Consider the following 15,285-nt stretch of genomic DNA (forward strand, 5'->3'; position numbering starts at 1 on the left):
AACTTGGCTCCGCACGGCGATAAGATACGGAGCTTAACGGTCCAGAGTTGCCTAGATGCTTGAGCACGCGTCTACCTTTAATATACTTGAAAAGCCGGTAACTCTCGCTTCAAATGTCGGGTTTCCGCACATGAATGTAAGATCTGTGTCAAGATTTACGGGTTGGAGCTGAGTGTTTTTCATTTCAGAAGTTCAAATGCGAGGTTCCAAGCTTATATATTTTGCCCCAGTTCATGACCGCCCGCAATCCAGGCAAGCGACACATTAGGTTAAACGTTCCAAATGACTATGGGGGTTCAAATCAGCCTTGAAATGTCTACTGAGTCTGCATATGCGTCGGTATTTTGGAACAAATATCTAATAAATAGTAGGTACTAATAGATCCTTGTAACATTCAATTCATTGGAACATGGAATAAATTCGTAAATGGTTCTTAAAACGCTCCATCTAAAAAGCAGCCTACACTCCGCCCACGTATAATACACATGCCACTCACCCCGGACTCCTGCCGTACAACATCCATGGATTACATGGATTGAACTGATCTCAGGTGGTGATGTCAGGCTTATGAAAACAAGCCAGGTCGAACAGTTTGTTGGGCCTCTGATTCTTCAAATTCCAAGTAGTCAGAGGCCGCCACTAGAGCCATGAAAGCCTTGACAAGTTCACACAGGGCGTCCTGGTGGCCAGCTGGGGCATCGCCTCCAATCTTCGCAAATCGTTTGAACACTCCCACCATGCATGCCCGGTTGTCAGAGATGAAAGCCCGAGTTTGTGCCTTGATCTGCTCATTGTGGACACCCCGGGAGAAGACCGCAGATACAATCACCCGGATCACAGATAGAAGCAGATCGTAGAACTTTCGCAGGGAATCGGGGTTTTCAATGTCTGTTCAGGTTAGCTGATGGAAATGATGAATCAAGTGGAACACGAGGAAACTAACCGATGCCAATATCGGGATCAGCAGCGAACAATTGCGACTCTCGCACGGACTCGAAGAGACCACATTTGAGGACGACGATCGCGCCATTCTTGGTCTGAGAGAGGAGCTGGAGTAAAGCCAGCAAGGATTCATAGAATGCTAAGAGAGCAGGGGTATCTGTAAACAGCATGAATGAGTATTATACACCAAGATATCTTGTGGAAGTAAAACTCACCTGTTGCTGACGCACTACGTAATTCATAGGGCAGTGATCTAATGGCATCCAGGAATAAGCTGAGATAGTTGGACTGTGAGATCAGTTCTGCGAGAACACAATCAGTGCGACTGTCCAAAACCGCCAGGCAGTTCAGGAGAAGGAGAGCAGAAGCCCGACAGGCTTCCTGGCCAGTATAGGCATCGTCACAGATGATCTCGACAAGACCAGGTCCAGCCGTCTTGATTACCTGCTGACTGTGCCGCTGCAGAGCGTCATGAGGCGACTCGGATGTTGTGATGCGAGTAATGTAGTGAGAGCAGATTCCGTAAAGAACTTCTCTCAGTGACACATTCCCTGTAGCTAACGTGATGCCTCGCATAGAAACTTGGAAGAGCTGATGCAGCTTTTCGTCAATGACGTCTCCGCTCTGCGAGCCAGGGGTTGCTGATAAGTCAGACGCAAGTTTTCCAATAAGGGTCTCGGCCAGTCGTGCCAGCTCGATCGCCTCTGGCGAGTCTCCCTCAATGGCAATCTCCAACTTAGGAAGAATGAGTTGAATGGCGTGCAGGATGAACGGTGGTCTGTTTGAATCATCCAAGACGGAGCAGCTGACTATGGTGGTGATAAGCTCTGCCCACGAACGGAGAGCGAGGTATCTGTTCTGTTGAATCTGACGCGATTGATTGGTCGCGTGGATGATCATCTTCAAGGCCCCGGCCTCTTTGTGAATCAATTCTTCTTCTTGTGGTCGAGGCACTCCATAGGCCAAAATCTTCGCCTTCTCAACCTGAATCAGTTCTTCAAGCTCGGCAAGATTATAGAGCACAGACGAGTCCTCGTTCTTCTGAGCGCAGACGTCCAGAGGGAGTTTACCAAGCAGCTGCAGCTGCGGCAACTCGAACTCGCGAGCGACGTCCAGATCAGCAAAGTCAAAGAGATCGAAGACGGAGTGGGTTTTGATAGACTCGCCACTGTCCAGAACAGAGTCCCCGAGTAATGTTGCGAGTGTCTCTACTTGAAGAGTGGGTGATCCAACCTTTGCTGCCGCTCGAATCTCGGTCGCAGCGTACGCGTACAGATGGCTTCGGTAAAGCAAAAATTCACCCAAGGCCGTTGTGGATTCTGTCAGCCAAAATTCGTCTGAAATGAGCGGGAAACCATGCCAGAGAGTATTCGGACCGACAAGAGTTTGACCAGAGAACATGTGGGGAAGAAACCCATTCACACGCATTTCACCCAGGGTGAAGTATGTTGCTAGCTTTGAAGACCACAGGTGCCGAAGAACCTCAAAGGCAACACGCTTGAGATGGACGGTCCATGATACAATTGTACCATCCAGTTCTTCAGGGTAGTCTCGCAAAAAGCCAATGATGGCATGTAAAAGAGACGTTCGCATAGTGAACAGGCCTTCTGATGGCACATCGAGCATATTGCCAACAGAACCAAAGCCAAGTAGAAGGTGCGCGACAGTAGGGCGATCTGTGATTATTCCGAGGCAACTATTCAATAGAGCAAGCAGGCTTTCTCGAATGACATAACCAGCAGACTGAGCACCCCACTCCAATTCCCTTTCATCCGGTACCATCTGCGCTACGAGTGAACGGGATATGCTATCAATATCCACTTCACTAGCGAGAACCTCCACAATCTTGTTTGAGGATTGCCACCTGGAAATCTCTGGAGACGACATCTTGTTCAGTTTGCGAGAGCTCGAGAGTTTTTCCAGTAAAGCCAATGATGTGACGGTAAGCTGCTGGTGTCCTGTACCGCAGTAGAGGCACAATGCGGGCACGAGACCCAGATTGTTCAGGACACTATCTTCAAAAGAAGCGAGCGACGAGTTTGCAACATTAATCCTGCTGGGAGCCGAGTTGGCCTTGACCATTGGCTTGACAATGTTGAAATAAGTGGATTGTAGATCCAGGATCAAGTTCATTACCTCGATAGTGCGGAGAAGAGTCAATACCTTGACGGAATTGGACGACGCCTGGGCAATATCTGCAACATCCCTGAGACTGTTTGCGAACAAGGCTTTGAGGACGTCTTCATTGAAAAGCCATTCCATCACGCGAGCAAAGGGGTGAAGTCGAACGTAAGTGGTAAGCGCCAAATTTGTTGCTGCGGAATCGGAGGCGTGGGATGGCTGGCTGAGAACGGTGACGAGATCCTCATTGAAGGTCCGTAGACATGCCACAACAAAATCCATACAGTTGTAAGTGAGCAGACTGGACTGATAATCATTGAGTTCTTGGATCTTGCGAGATACAGCATGTCCCAAAATGAAATCAATGTAAGGCTCAACGCCATGCATGCGATACGACGAGCCCAGTGACTCCGGGAAAGAAAGTGATAGAGGGTTGTCGGTCAAGTCAAAGGCCGGGGTGATCAGCGAATTGACCAAACCAACAAATGCGTTGGTTTGATCAAAGCTCTCGCCAATCATCTGTAAAGCCTGCTGCTGGCGCCACACGCCCGTAGCACCACTCGGGACTTTGCCAATGCACAGATTAGCCAGGACGTCTCCAGACAAATATTCATCAACACGAAGCCACATCTCATTTCCATTGGCGAGCGTTTTATCCGTCATTAACGCTGAAAGTGTGGTGAAAGTGGTTGCTCTGAGGTGTGTTGGGATCGGTCCACTGCACAGCTTCAGAAGGGTCTCGACCACTGTGAAGTTTGGATTCTGCAACATCCAGTCCCGAATGGTCGCGCTTTGCTTGCATAAATGCCCCATGAGACGGAGATAACAGGTCAACATGACTGGGCTCTCAGGTTCGCTCATATCGACGGGTTCGGACTTTCGAGCCCGCACCATCCCATGCTGAGTAGTACCACTTTGAGGCTTCTCTGTGACTCGGCTGGCATAGAGACGCAGTTCAGCAAACATTTGCATCCAGTTCATCGTTGTTGAGCGTTTCAATTTTGAGCCCATGAACTTGTCTTCTTCTAACAAAAATCGATGCGCAGCAGTTGCATTTTCCTCGCCCTCAGAGATGGAGCAGAGCATTTCACAGAAGGCGCTGACTCGGGGAACAGTCTGCCGCTTAGAGGCCCACTGCAAAAAGCCGTAAAGGTTGCCATCGGGGTCGGCCCAAAACTCTTGTGCAGCATCCTGACGATGCTCGAAGGAAAATGAGATTATCATCAGAAGGGACTCAAGGTGTGTTCTTGCCTCGACCAAGCCACGGTGGAGACTAGATGTCAGGCCATCCCTCAGAGCTGTGATCTGATCTAACCTCTGGGTGTCTTCTTCAGACTTGAGCAATCGAACAGCATCCGGCATGTTTGCAATGCAAGACTCTACATATGCCTCGAAATTCTCCATCAATAGCTCCTTCATGTATTCAGAGCAAGAGTCGAGTTCTGGTAGCGTGATAACGCTTTCTCTGAGAAGAAGCCCTACTAGCTCAGTTCGTGCTGGATCAGCCCATTCTTCACTATTGATGCTAGAGCAGATGGCAAGCATAAAATCAAGGGCGCCATCGTCAAGGGCAGTCATAAACATCTTCGTACGTTCTTTCGCTTCAACTTCCGGGTCAGCACCTGGAACGGGAGAGGATGGACCATCATCAAAGTACCACCCGCTGTAGACTGATAGCCACAGAGCGATAATTGCAGCATGGAAGGTGGGTAGCTTCCACGTGTGAGCATCTTTGACCGCGGTGATGAGTGTATGCAGGCTTCGAGCGTCCTTTTGTGTTCCAGATCCCTCTGGGGATCCATGTTGAACGAAAGCTGCGATCGCGATGGGGACATAATGAACTAATAGTCCGTCGAAGCGCTCCAATCTTTTCAGTTGTGTGACGAGAACACGGAAGTCCTCTGAGCTTGTGTATGTGCCCTTGAATAGGTAGAAGATAATGGCGCCGAGAGATTCATGCTGTTGTTGCAGACTGTGACGCTGGTATTCTATGGCTTCCATGATGTCGCGATCTTCTCCATATCCGATGACTGAAACTCTTTGGATCTGATCCCCAAGAAGCGAGATCCATGTCTCGATATCGACCATGGCCTGCATGCCCTTCCGGGCGTAAAGTGAGGCATTCTGCATTGTGTTGTTTTTGACTTCCAAGATATCGGAAAGAACATCATGCAAGATGGCCGAAGTTCGCTCTCGCTCAACTTCATTTGCCTCACGGAAAATAAGGCGCAAACACTCGAGGAGGAACGACCGGCGTTCGTGGAATCGCATGATGGCAGTGATCAAAGGAGGGCGATCCAGAACCTGGGAGTCATCCTGCGCTGCATAGAACATCTCTGCCGCATGAAGTTCATCAATGTTCAAAGCGTCCGCCAGCTGTAGCGCGCCCTGTTGGAAGTCATGGTTGATTTCGTGTGGTATACCGGCAACGTTGATCTTTCCTGAATGATAGCAGCGCAAGTCAGCAGGGTTCAAACAAGACGTTTGGCCGAAGCTTGGAAACCGAGTCACCACCCACCTGAGAGAACTTGTTGGCGACTTGCATTGTTTTTCGAGGGCTTGTCTAGGAGTTTTCGAAAGTCTTGAATGTGGGCGTCCAATTCATAAACCAGTCGATCAATGTTGCCCAGGGAAGACTCTGGGATAGCAGAGAGATCCTGGTACAGACCTCGCAGGCTGGCGAGGTTTCTGGAGATCTCTGTCATGACAGCGCGGGGTGTAGGGTGCCTTGGTAGGAAACGGAAGCTTCAGAGCTCTGTTTGTTCCAGAAAGGCGGAACGCGATCAAAAATCCCGGGCGGTGAAATCCAATTCTGCCGCTCCACAAAAACAAACTCTCGACAGCGCGACACCACCTTCCTGGATCTTGATGATGACAGACTAAAAGGGGTGTTTGGAGTCAAAAAGGGAAGGCGTCCAACTTGACAATGCTTATGGTCTGTCACAGCATCTTACGAGTGTGTTTCCAACACAATGGGGGAGATATTTTTGGATAAAGCACTTGGCTTTCTGTCATCGGACAAGCAGAAGGACCGAGCTGATGGCCTAGCAGGTTCGTTCAGGATTCTCCAGGTTTATCATGTCAATCAACCGTTGCTAATATGCTGATCAGATCTGAAGCACATCTTGCACCAGAATAAGCAGAGCTCAAAGCTGTAAGCTACAAAAACACCAGTGTCTAGTGAACCCATAGCTGATGTGCTACTACACATTTCTAGACTGGACCTCAACGATAAAGCATGTTACAAAATCTTTGAATCCTTGTTCCGATTTGTTGCGCTAGAAAGACCAATTTACAATCGTGCTCAAAGATCGAACTCCAAGAACCCGTCTAGAACCCGATTGTCAACATGCTCCTCAGTGCTTCGGACTGCGGTCAATATTTTCATGCGAAACTTAAGAACCAAAACCGTCCGTGCGATAATTGAACATATCACCGAGACCATACCGATTCCAGGAGAAGGCCTATGGGAGCTCTTGAGTGTGGACTATACGAAATGCTTGGCATCTCTGCTACGCCACTCCCCCCACACCGAACATCTCGGTGATACAGAATGGGAGAACCTCATGGATTTTTGCCTTTCAGTCATTAACCTGGATGAGGGAAACGAGAACCAGCTCAGTATCCGCATTGAACATCGTTCGACCCTCGAAGAGACACTGGATAGTAGCGATGGCCGCTCAACCCCATTCCGAATGACCCCGGCCCCGACCCCCAAAGAAAAACACTCCGGCGAGAGAAATACTCTCGTGGAGATCATAACATGCATACAGCTGTTGACTGCAAGTCCTAATGCCCCCGTGCAGGCTACGGCCGAGAACATTTTACGGAGCCTGGTGGAGTTTGTCAAGTCGCCATCCAGAATGGCTGGAAGTGCACACCATCTTGCGTTCAGTAGCATCAATACAGTCATTTCAAAGGTCTTATTTGATCAATCTGAGCTGGTCCGATCATCTTTGTTGGACCTTATACCAGTAATCCGGCGTCTATGGATCACTAAGCTCCCCATACTGAAAGATGAGCTTCTCGCTACCTTGATGCTGTGCATGGTTATTCTAGTCGATTCAGCTGCAAATGATCCAACTGAATCATTGTTGCACTCAATAGAGAGACTGACCGACGCTTTACATTCTGAATATGTGAAGCGACCGGAGAAAGACCAGTTGCAGATTGATGAAACCATATTTTACGACTCGACGGTAGAAAGCCCATCAATTTATGGCCCTTGCTTCGGGAACACTCGTTCCGAACACAACTGGACAACTGTCTGGGTCATTGCGAATCTATTGAAGCTTTCAGAGACAGTTGCGAACCAATTACCGGCCTCCCAATCGAACCGCGAAACATCACAGAAAAGACTGCGTGTCAATTCTGCGGTAGAGGACATTTTCAGAGATGCTATATCGGCAACAGGTGCACGAAGGATTTGTGCATTGCAATTGATTCCATTTCTGGAACATGGCATCAGTATCGATAAAAAGGAGGCTATCACGCGGCGACTGGTTCCCAGTATCCTTGATGATAATGCCTCAATATCTTCTTGGACTATGTTGGCACTGACTAGGTATACATGAAACCCCGAGTTGGAAGTGTCTAAATAGCTAACGAGACAACCTAAATAGCATCGCGAAGGGGTCGGATGCTGAACTTCCGGATTTCAGGGCCCATTGGCGACGAGCAATAGACCTTACAACTCGTTCATTCTCCTCATATGGCACATCGCGGGCCGCTTGCAAGTTGACCAGCTCCATTTTGGAAGCAGACTTGTTAGAGCATTCCATAGCGATGAAGACTGTACGATCTTTGCTCTCATCTGCAAATTTCAATGGGCCTTCAGCTCTTTCAGACACATCCCTGGAACTGTGGTCTTTAATCACACGCAGGAAGACGCAACTGAACCCTGGTTCAATACAAAATTCGTCCCAGCAGATTTGCAATTGGCTTAGAGATGTTTGGACGATTGGTATGCATTCGAAACTAATAACAATGCTTTAAATCTCTTCAACTTACAATATTAATATAGGTGCCGTGACAGACCGTACTCAAATGGCCCACGTTGCCATGTTTGCCCGACCACTGGACTTGCTCAATCTTTTTCTAGCATGCACAAATCGAATTTGTGATCTTCCGCATCGCCATCACGCAGGCATTTCGGGTAATATCGCCAGGACCTGGCTTTTCTTTCACGAGAATCGAGCGATTCTGGAGTATCTTTTCAATGTCGGGAATTCCTTTGGACACTGGAGACCATGGGACAGGAATGCCACGTGGAGCTTGACGTCCCAGACGCGGCAAGATCCCGATGATGAGATTATTCTAGAGCTCCTACGATCGAAGTCAGAAGGCTTTCTCCAAACATGGAAGACCCTGACGGAAGACAAGTCTTACCATGTCACTGCTGATCTTCTCCAAATATTAGCCTCTTTCTGCATAGTCTCGGATCTTTATATGGCATGCCTTCCTCCACAGCTAGTGCCACAGATGCAAGGTCTACAGCATAATTGTCAAGCCCTGTGGCGTGGGATCTGCGACTTCTTGGCAACCCATGGATCCGACTTCATGCATGCATGTCTTGAGCTACTTCCCCCCATACTTCCTGCAGCCTCAATTCCAGACCCCCAGTCTGTCGTTTGGTCGGGCCTTTATTCACTTGTTCTTCCACTCGCCACCCTACTTGAAAGACTGCGCCAGAGCCAGAAGGAACATACTTTTGCAGAAGATATCATGGACTTGGATGATCAACTGACATTAACTAGAGAAGAGGTATCTACCGACCATATCATTCTTTCCTTGAATCGCGAATCTATTCCTCTATTTCCAGACACCGCTTCATTTCAGCGCTGCTTGACGATACAACTCTCTCTTTTACTTAGACTAAAGCCGACTGGTCCTCACCAGGAGCCATCAGAACACTCGAGCTTGACGGAATATCTGATCAGCTTGGACGAAGCAGACCTCTTATCTGCACGCCATGTTCTGGCTGAGGCCTACCACGCATGCTCAATAATGGACCGAGATGACTTACTTCACGTGATAGAAAATGTTGGAGAAAAGTGTCTTCAGTCATATGAAATGGAGCGCTGTGAAGCATCGCATAGTGTTTGTATTCAAATGATGGCTGGTCTTGTTGCATGTTGGACAGGCACGCAGAGTGATAACTTGAACGATTCGGCCATGGACCTGTATAGCTGGTTCATCGAAGTCCTCCTCACTCGAAAGAGAGCCTCCCCCAGGGTTTATATCATTTTGTCTGAATTGATACAGGCGGTTCTGGGTGTATGCCCATCGTATGGAAGTGAGCAATCGCTTTCATCCCCCCGGACGAGTCTATTCACAATACTGCACGAGGGAGATGCACAGGTCAAATTCAATGTCGCCCACTTTATCCCGACTCTTTTCGAAAGGTTTCTTTTTAAAGACCACGATGCCATTTTCGATGATGTGCTGGAGAGTTTACCCCGTGACCCAGACTGGATTGAAGGGATTGCGCTTCGCCTGTTTGTCTTGTCTCTATTGGCCTCTGAATGGCATACTTTGCTACGGAGAAGTATTTACCATATTTTCGAAACACCAGCGCAGGTACCTCTGTCTTTGGAATATGCCCGTAAGTGCGTGAAGTCAGTTTCGAAGGCTCGGGGGTTAGAAGACGGAAGACATTTGTTCCGACTTTTCGCGTCCCAGATACTCTACACATGGACAGAGACCCAAGCAATCACTTCAATGCCATTTAGCATCTTTGGATATGAGAGTCTGAAGGATTTGCTCCTCGATGTGAAAGACGAGGTCGTTGGGCAGATGATGATGCGTGCTAGAGAGTCTGAAACGCAAGAACTAGCAGTCCTTCTCGACGAGCCACATATGCAGCTACTAGAAAGCTCGTTCCACAAAGCAGAGGCTTATAGTATTGCCCGTGACATCAGCACTCCGCCAGAGCAGGGAAGCCGGCCGAAGGGTGTGGAAATCCGCCTGAGAAAGCTGCTCGGGGCCGATAGATTCATGGCTCAAGTGGAAACACAGTTCCCCCAGATAATCACCAATCTTTTCAAGACGCTTGATCAATACGATACGATCGAGCGAGCATACGTGAAGCGCCCTGCCTTCCGTTATGCCCTTGATATACAAAACCAAATTGACAGTCGATGCAATTCTCTAAGCTCGCTACCCGCAAATCAGCAGCCATCATTTCGGGCCCGCTACCTGCTTGACGAAATGGAGTTTATTTGCAAGCGTGCAGGATTTGAATTTGAGTCGATATGGACACCGACTTTAGTCTCGTTCGTGTGCCGATCCCTGTTGGAGTCAATCCATCCTGCCCTCGGTTCTCTTCACACGTGCTCTGTTATTCGAAAGATCAAGATTCTGGTTTGTTTGGCTGGTCCAAGGATACTCGAAGACTACCCATTTGAGATGCTCTTACATGCCCTGCGGCCATTCCTAATCGATATCCATTGCTGCGAAGATGTTCTGGGTATAATTTGGTATCTTCTCGATGCCGGAAAACCCTACTTGGTGCGGGCTCCTGGGTTTATGGCAGGCATCTGCATATCGACGCTCGTGACACTCCGCAAGCTGTTTGCATCATCTCCCGAGAGCACAACGCAAGAGATACAATTTAAAACAATGCTTTCGAACGCACAGATGTTTCATCAGTGGCTTTGTGATTTGCTTAAAGACTATGACTGTTCGGACTGGAGTGCAGCTGGCCAGAAGTCTTTCTCTCAGCTTCTAAATCTTGCACAACAGTTTTCAGCCCTTGACGATCCACCGACGGGCCAAAATGAAAAGGGGTTGGTCTTTGAGGTTCTCAAAGACCGTGATTCTGCGAGACCTTTGTTGAGCAAATCAATTGGTGATAATTTACTCTCTTTACTTTGCCCTGAGATAAAAAAACCACTGGACAAAGACGGTGAGAGTCTTGACCCAGCCTCTCACGTTGTTTCCCTGTGGGATACTCTGGATAGGTTTGATAGTGGACCCGAGTACTCTTTATGGGCAGCTCGGCTGATTGGACGTTCATTTGCTGCTTCAGGCAAAATAGACGAGAGCTTGCTTAGAGAACAGGGGCTTTCGTTATTTAAAGCATCTGAGATAACTGCGCAACTTGACAATCTCTGTCAATCCAAGGCCAGTATCCTCCAGATTCTTTGCGAGAAGCTACCGAGCCACAACTATATGGAAGCTGGTCTGATTGAACGAACCCTGCAACTAATTCTCAGCAAAATACCGGGATTTCCAGACTTCGAAGGCTGCGCAGAAGTCATACCTGAGCCTTTGGTGAAAGCCCTTATCTGGAATCCATATTCTTGCCCTGACATCGCGCTATCCGAATCAGAACTTAAACCTTGCGGCAAAGCAAAAGCGGATGTATCTGGGCTTTCTGCGATTGACTGGGCTCGTAATACTTGTCTTTCCCTGTGTAACGTCTCCCTGAACGACCCAGTAGTTGGCTCCCTATACAAGGCTCTTAACGTTGTTCCAGGGCTGGCTGTGCAATTGTTGCCATATATCGTCCACGACGTTCTCCTTACAGAGGAAGACAGAAAAGGGCAGATTCGGCAAGATTTATCCAACATTTTCAAACAAATTCTGCGCGAAGTCAGTGATGAAACGATGCCTCATGCTCGCAGCGTGATAGATTGCATCCTTTATCTTCGCAATCAACCTGTGCCAGATGAATCGACCATCGTCGAGCGGGATATGTGGCTTGATATTGATTTCGGAGAAGCATCCACAGCTGCGCACCAGTGTGGCTTGCAAAAAACTGCGCTTCTTTTTCTTGAAATCCAGGCAAGCAGGATCGTTGCTGGGTCTCGTCGGTCATCTGTCGTAAAATATGAACCTCCTTTGGAGCTGCTTCACGATATCTTCAAGAACGTCGATGATCCAGATTTGTTTTACGGTATCCAGCAAAGCTCCTCTTTGACCACCGTCATGGAGAGATTGGAGTACGAGAGCTCTGGACTCAAGAATCTCATATTCCAGAGTGCACAATATGACAGCGAAATTCAGATATCTGAAATGGCGAATCCTTCTGGGGTACTGAGGGCCTTGAACACGGCTAATCTCCAGGGAATTGCTAACAGAATGCTATCTGCTGGAGGAAGAACAAATGAAACGCCTTTTTCATCTGATAAAATGCTGCAAGGAGCTACGAGTCTCCAGCAATGGGATGTACCCGTATCACCATTGGACTCGTCGCCGTCAGCAACAGTTTTTCGTGCCTTTAAAAGCTTGAACACATCATCTTCCTTGCCAGAGATATTTAATTGTATCAATGGCTGTCTGTTGACGACCCTCGACTCCTTGACCGATACTGGTCGGTCCGCAATTCAGATCAGAAACGCTATGCGCGCCTTGGGCATTATGACGGAGATGAGCGATGTAATCCAGTCAACGTCGCCTGAAGAAATGAACAAGGAGTGGAAGCGAATCCAAGAGAGCAGTAGCTGGCTGGAAACTGAAAGGTGAATATGCGAATACGCCTCGCATTGGTGTATGGATGCTAATTCGGCTAGTCATCACGAGGTTGGGGAGATTCTGGGATGGCACGAGGCACTGTTCTCCTCGATCAGAAAAAGTGACCTACTCCAGTCCAGGACGAAGATGACCATTGCGGAGTCGCGCCTACTTGAAGCAAACGTTTTCCGCCAGTCTCTCGAAATCAACAGGAAACACGCCGTATCCCAGGCATCATTGAAATCAGCCATCAGTCTTTCAGGGCTGGCTGGACCCTGCGCTGAGCTGGGGATGAACATTGATGGGGCCACCAAGTTTGATCTTGCCAATGTACTCTGGGATCAAGGAGAGATGACTGCCTCCATTCGAATGCTGCAGAATTTGAAAGGCCAAGCAGATTTGCAAAATCAAGCAATCCCACTGAGCCGCTCCGAATTGCTTGTGACTTTGGTTGGTTCAATATTATTACTTGTTCCACTTCGAGATTCTAATTTCTTCTAGGGTCATCATGTCGCGGAGGCACGCCTGGAGAAGCCGGATTCGATCCTTCACGATTACCTGTCTCCCGCAGTTAAAGAATTGAAAGGTGCCTCGGAAGGAGAAACCGCGGGTCGAGTCTACCATGGATTCGCAGCGTTCTGTGATCAGCAGCTACTGAATGCTGATGGACTGGAAGACTTCAAGCGGGTTGAACAACTGCGGGATCGCAAGGAGAAAGAGCTCAAAGGTCTCGAGGATATGATGAAAAATGCAGAGGGCCGGGAAAAAGAGTCTTTGAAAATCTTCCGTTCAAAAGCCAAACAATGGTTCGATCTTGACGATCGCGAATACCAGCGGTTGCTCCGGAGTCGAGAAGCCTTCTTGCAGCAGTGTCTGGAGAACTACCTCCTTGCCTTGAGAGAAAGTGATGCGTACCACAATGATATCCTTCGATTCTGTGCGCTTTGGCTAGATAAATCCGACAGCAAGATCGCAAATTCGGCCGTCTCCAAGTATCTCAATGAGGTGCCCAGCTACAAATTTGCGCCACTGATGAATCAGCTTTCCTCTCGCCTGCTTGATGTCTCTGATGATTTTCAATCGTTACTCACTGGGCTTGTGTACAAGATTTGCGTGGAACACCCATTCCACGGCATGTATCAGATCTTTGCCAGCAGCAAGTCTAAAGGTGGAAAGGATCCGTCATCTCATTCTAGATATCGTGCCGCAAACCACCTTGTCGATCGTTTGAAGAACGATAGCAAGATTGGTTCAACGTGGGTGGCCGTTCATAACATGAATATCACCTACGTCCGCTTTGCAGTCGACAAGCCAGACAGCAAATTCAAAACAGGCGCCAAAGTTCCTTTAAAGAAACTTCCTACTGGAGAGCGTCTTGGGCAAGATGCCGTCACATATAAGCTGCCGCCGCCAACTATGAAGATCAAGCTCCGGCGAGATCGGAACTACAGCGACGTTCCCAAAGTTGCTAAATTTTCCCCTGAATTCACGCTTGCGTCTGGTGTCAGCGCCCCCAAAATTGTTACAGCTATTGCGACCAATGGTGTCCACTATAAGCAGCTGGTATGATTGCTAATCTGCATTACAAATATGAATTTACTAACACCATCTTAGTACAAAGGAGGTAATGATGATCTTCGTCAAGACGCTATCATGGAGCAAGTGTTTGAGCAAGTCAGCAGTGTGCTTAATGATCATCAGCCAACTCGCCAGCGAAATTTAGGCATCAGGACATACAAGGTACTGCCATTGACCCTCAATGCAGGCATCATCGAATTTGTCCCCAACACCATCCCCTTGCACGACTATCTGATGCCTGCACACCAACGTTATTTCCCCAAGGACATGAAACCCAGTGCCTGTCGAAAACACATCGCCGATGTGCAAAGTCGATCATTTGAACAGCGAGTCAGGACGTATCGCCAAGTGACAGAGCACTTCCATCCAGTGATGAAATACTTCTTCATGGAGAAGTTCAATAACCCTGATGACTGGTTTAGGAAGCGACTTGCGTACACCAGAAGTACCGCGGCAATCTCCATTCTAGGACACATCCTGGGACTCGGTGATCGGCATGGACATAACATCTTGTTGGACGAGAAGACAGGCGAAGTAGTTCACATCGACCTGGGTGTCGCATTTGAACAAGGGCGTGTCCTCCCGGTCCCAGAAGTGGTGCCCTTCCGACTGACTCGGGATCTTGTTGACGGCTTCGGTATTACCAAGACAGAGGGTGTCTTCCGGCGATGCTGCGAATTCACCTTAGAGGCACTCCGACAAGAGTCATATAGCATTGTGACTATTCTTGATGTGCTCCGGTATGATCCACTGTACAGCTGGACTGTGTCACCGCTGCGAATGAAGAAGATGCAGGATAACCAGGAAGCGGGTGATGGAATTCCTGTTGTGCCGGGTGCAACAGATAAACCCTCGACGAATGAGCCAAGTGAGGCTGACCGAGCTTTGACGGTAGTTGCAAAAAAATTGAGCAAAACGCTCAGTGTGACTGCGACTGTTAATGAGCTTATCCAGCAGGCAACGGACGAAAGGAATCTTGCTGTGCTGTATTGTGGTATGTTCTCCCCCCTAACCTGTCTGCCAAATACAAGACTGACATTCCTTTTTAGGTTGGGCTTCTTACGCTTAACGAAATGCCGGTTTTCGGTTGATTCCAAGGTTTTTGCACCTGTTACATATTTTTACACATAGTTGAGTTAGATAAGAGGCTGAGTGAGCAATATACATCACATCGAGCGTGACCTTGTC

General features: G+C 48.3%; 2 protein-coding genes across 2 annotated transcripts; one reads left to right on the forward strand and one right to left on the reverse strand.

Moving 5' to 3' along the window:
• Positions 1–565: 565 nt before the first annotated feature.
• Positions 566–5,768, reverse strand: N7520_011155 (nuclear pore complex Nup192/Nup205 family protein; the record flags this gene model as incomplete). The annotated part of the gene is made up of 4 exons (XM_057145088.1): positions 566–888; positions 944–1,099; positions 1,158–5,504; positions 5,582–5,768. 4 exons carry the CDS (start codon positions 5,766–5,768, stop codon positions 566–568), a joined length of 5,013 nt encoding a protein of 1,670 aa, XP_056990842.1.
• A 267-nt stretch (positions 5,769–6,035) lies between these two features.
• atmA (DNA-binding protein kinase TEL1) lies at positions 6,036–15,166 on the forward strand (the record flags this gene model as incomplete). Its single annotated transcript, XM_057145089.1, has 9 exons — positions 6,036–6,114; positions 6,175–6,217; positions 6,281–7,627; positions 7,686–8,026; positions 8,087–12,527; positions 12,579–12,969; positions 13,021–14,082; positions 14,134–15,091; positions 15,147–15,166. 9 exons carry the CDS (start codon positions 6,036–6,038, stop codon positions 15,164–15,166), a joined length of 8,682 nt encoding a protein of 2,893 aa, XP_056990843.1.
• Between the last annotated feature and the right edge of the window lie 119 nt (positions 15,167–15,285).

This window comes from Penicillium odoratum, assembly GCF_028828045.1.
Source record: "Penicillium odoratum strain IBT 22623 chromosome Unknown utg000008l_segment0_segment0, whole genome shotgun sequence".
NCBI lineage: Eukaryota > Fungi > Ascomycota > Eurotiomycetes > Eurotiales > Aspergillaceae > Penicillium > Penicillium odoratum.